Genomic DNA, 3,334 nt, shown 5'->3' with positions numbered 1-3,334 from the left:
CCCTCGTCCGAACGGGTGCCGGGTGCTCTCAGAGCCTCAGTCCGCGGCTGGATTCGATGTGGCAAAATTTCAGTTCACCCTGCCTGCCCAAAATGATGCCTGAAATGCTAGCAACGTAATTTGAAATTTGAGAGTGACTGTTACAAGCTGACATTCTTTTTACATGACTACCCAGCGGCATTTTGCAGTGCAGGATAATTTATTTGCGGTAATTTATTTGTCAGCAAATGAATAATTAAATCAGTTGCGTTTTGTTGTTGTTGGTGTTTTAGGTTTTTTTCTTTTGATCTAAGCGCCTAACAGCAGTACCGTTTGCAGCATTATCAATATTGAGATGTGCATAATAGGCTGCTCCTTTTTTTTTTTCTTTCGGCCCTGAAAAAACAGTTGAAAATATTTAACTGTTGAAGAATAACGTTTTAAAGATAGATATTTTAGTGAGAGGGTTTACTTTTTGTTCCCCGCTTCTTCTTCGGATCGTGCGGAAATTTATTTCTATGTCTGCTTGAATTAATTTCCGAATTGTAGCCCTTTAAAGCATTACAGTTCTCAAATCTAGTCCCCCCCGCCCCCCAAAAACGTAGAAGGCTCCTTCTTTGCCTTTGCAAGAGCAATTAAAATTTTCTTCTCTTAGAAACCTAATTTTTGTCTACATATTTGTCTACATTTCACTCTGAAAAAACCAAAATCTTCCATATTTTTTCTTCTAATTTATCTTAACATTCTTCCCCCCCCTTCCTCCCTCCCCCCCAGTTCTACTTGGAATTTTCTATCGTCTATAGCAATGTGTGCATGGTGTTTAATTTTTAGACAATAGAAAAGGCATCAGCTGGAGGTGTAGATATCTTCCTTGGCAAAGGGGAAGCCTGTGAGACAGGACTGGGACTGAAAACAGCGAGAACCCTGTTCTCACTCATTTAAGTTGTTCCAAGGGTGCATGAGATTACTCATTTGGGTAGAGCTAACAGGACTGAACCCTATCAGTTGTATGAAATTAATCCAGGTAGCCTGTTAATTAATGAAGAGTGGATTTCTCTGTTTAATTAAAATTATCTTTTAGTTCAGAAGAAATAAAATATTTTAATACTTTTCATGTTTGTTAAAAACGTCTGGTTATCTCCTTAACCTTTCATAACAGGCAGTAGGGTTTAGCCTTTTTTTCCTCTCGATCTGCTGTTTTGGAATTGCTTCATAAGATTACTAATGAGCTGGCTTTGAAGGAGACTACACATGTTGGAGGAGTAGGGCTTCCTTATCTGCGTAGAGGACCTGATGGCACTGGGAACTAAGCCTCTGTGGCATAGTGACTTCAGAAGGAGCTGACGGTGTCCAGAGCTTGTAGTAAGCGCTTGGTACCTGGCGGGACTTGCTCCAAACTGAACCCTTTTACAGACACGTCTTCAATGTTTTTCCTGTGTGGCTTCATTCCTAATGCTGTTTTGCTTTTTTAGGTTACCGTCCTATTCCAACAGACCCTTACCTGGGAGGGAATTCACCCTTGCCACCCCCTGTAAGTGACAGGATGAGAAAGAGACGGGCTTTTGCTGATAAAGAGTTGGAGAACATAATGCTAGAGAGAGAATATAAAGAGAGAGAGATGATGGAAGCTACACAAGCAGCTGCCCTTTTCCTCCCTACCCGCATGGTTCATGGAGCTGAATACAACTCGTATAAAACAGCCTTCAACACCAGTCAAGCTGATACTCCAAACAAGGAGTTTTGCAATTTTTTACCAGCCTGCCTTGATTTAACTATGCAGTATTCAGGAACTAGCAACATGGAACTAATTTCTTCCAATGTCAGTGTAGCTACTACTTACAGGCAGTACCCCCTGTCTTCTAGGTTCTTGGTGTGGCCAAAATGTGGCTCCATTAGTGATGCTCTCCTCTACCAGCAATGCCTGTTAAATGCAACTACTGTACAAGCTCTCAAACCTGGGGTGGGTTGGGATGCCAAGATCTCACAAAGTCAGGACTGTCAGAACACTGAGCACAACATCATGTCTCCAAAACTGGAAAACTCACTTGTTCTGACCCATACACAAGACATTCAGCAGCCATGTAATGAGATACCATGCCTTCCTCAGGAAGCTCGTGAGAGGTCAGCTTTCTATCCTCCAAAAAGGACTTTCTCTCAGATTTCTGATAAGGATTCTTTGACTCCTCAGGAGCAGGTGTTAAGCAAGATCAGCAAAGACAGTACCAAGCCCCCTCCACTGCTCAAATACAACTCATTTCAGTCACTGTTCCAGCAAACATTTCCTGATAGATCAGGAGCAGAGTTGAGAACATCATCTGTGAAAGAGACTTTTGAAGATGCTCCTAAGAAACGTAGAGATTGTGCTGTTAAAGAGAACCAAAAATACAAGTTCACAATAGACAAATGCACAAAAGACTTCTTTGGGGCCAAACAGGCCACAACAAAACTTTCAACAACTGAGTCACTGTCATTTTCAGTTGAATCCATCCTTAAACGACCGTCTTCTGCAGTTGCTAATGTATCTCAGTGAATAAACTGTACCTTCAGTGTAAAGAGTTTTTATGCTTTGCCTTCTGCAGAATTGCTACTCCCTGCCTTTCCTTTCAAAATATTTGTGAAGAGAAATTTCTGCTGTAAATGGTACTTCTTTTATCTCAAAATAATGTACATAAATATGCATGTTTTCTCTCCTGAAAAAATAAATATATTTAATCTTTTAGCATTTAAACTTCATGTACAGACTGTAAAGTGTTGCTATTTTAAGTAGTCATTCAATAAAACGTCATTACCTACAAGCATAGACATATTCCTGATCTCTGTTTTGTCTCTAGTATCTCACAGGCAAGTATGCCCTCTTTCCAGAATACACTTACTCTTTTCTCTGCTATTTCCAATGCATTTACTAGTTATCTTGGTGGGGTAAGTGATCATTTCTGCTTTGAACCTCCAGTAACTAAGAGAAGAGGTAACAAGGGTGCATGTAGGCTGGTGTGAATTTGCGTGACTTTTTTTTATTGTGAGGTTTGGCTCAGGTTCCAAATGCCTTTCTGATTCTGAAGGGGGAATGCATGCTAGCATAAAAGACTGGTTTATTCCACACCTCTCTATAACAGCTTCTGGTTCTGAAGTGGATGTGTTGCTAGATTGGATTTGAGGAGAATGGCTCAGGTGAGTTTTTGGATAAGAATTCAGCATTTTTAAAACCAAAGTTTTTGAATAAATGGTCTGGGTTTTTGGTTTTGTTTTTTTTTTTGTGTGTGTGTGCAAGTGTGGTGGGGTTTTTTTGTTTTTTGTTTTGTTTTTGTTTTATATTCAGCTGACTTTGCTCTGGATTTCCATTTCCTAGAAAACATTT

The 3,334-nt window shown here is 40.0% G+C and overlaps 1 protein-coding gene across 1 annotated transcript in view; it reads left to right on the top strand.

Annotated features, from left to right (window-relative positions):
- DMRT2 (doublesex and mab-3 related transcription factor 2) overlaps positions 1-2,509 on the top strand; it is a gene marked incomplete at its 5' end in the record, with an annotated part of 3,005 nt that extends 496 nt beyond the window's left edge. The window contains one exon of the mRNA XM_010135283.1: positions 1,452-2,509. Within this exon, the coding sequence (XP_010133585.1) occupies positions 1,452-2,509 (1,058 nt within the window). The remainder of the gene's footprint in view (positions 1-1,451) is intronic.
- Positions 2,510-3,334: the final 825 nt, after the last annotated feature.

Source organism: Buceros rhinoceros, unplaced genomic scaffold (assembly GCF_000710305.1).
Source record: "Buceros rhinoceros silvestris isolate BGI_N320 unplaced genomic scaffold, ASM71030v1 scaffold41394, whole genome shotgun sequence".
NCBI classification, from domain to species: Eukaryota; Metazoa; Chordata; class Aves; order Bucerotiformes; family Bucerotidae; genus Buceros; species Buceros rhinoceros.
The sequence above is the reverse complement of the archived record's forward strand: the minus strand, read 5'-3'. Positions and strand labels throughout refer to the sequence as shown.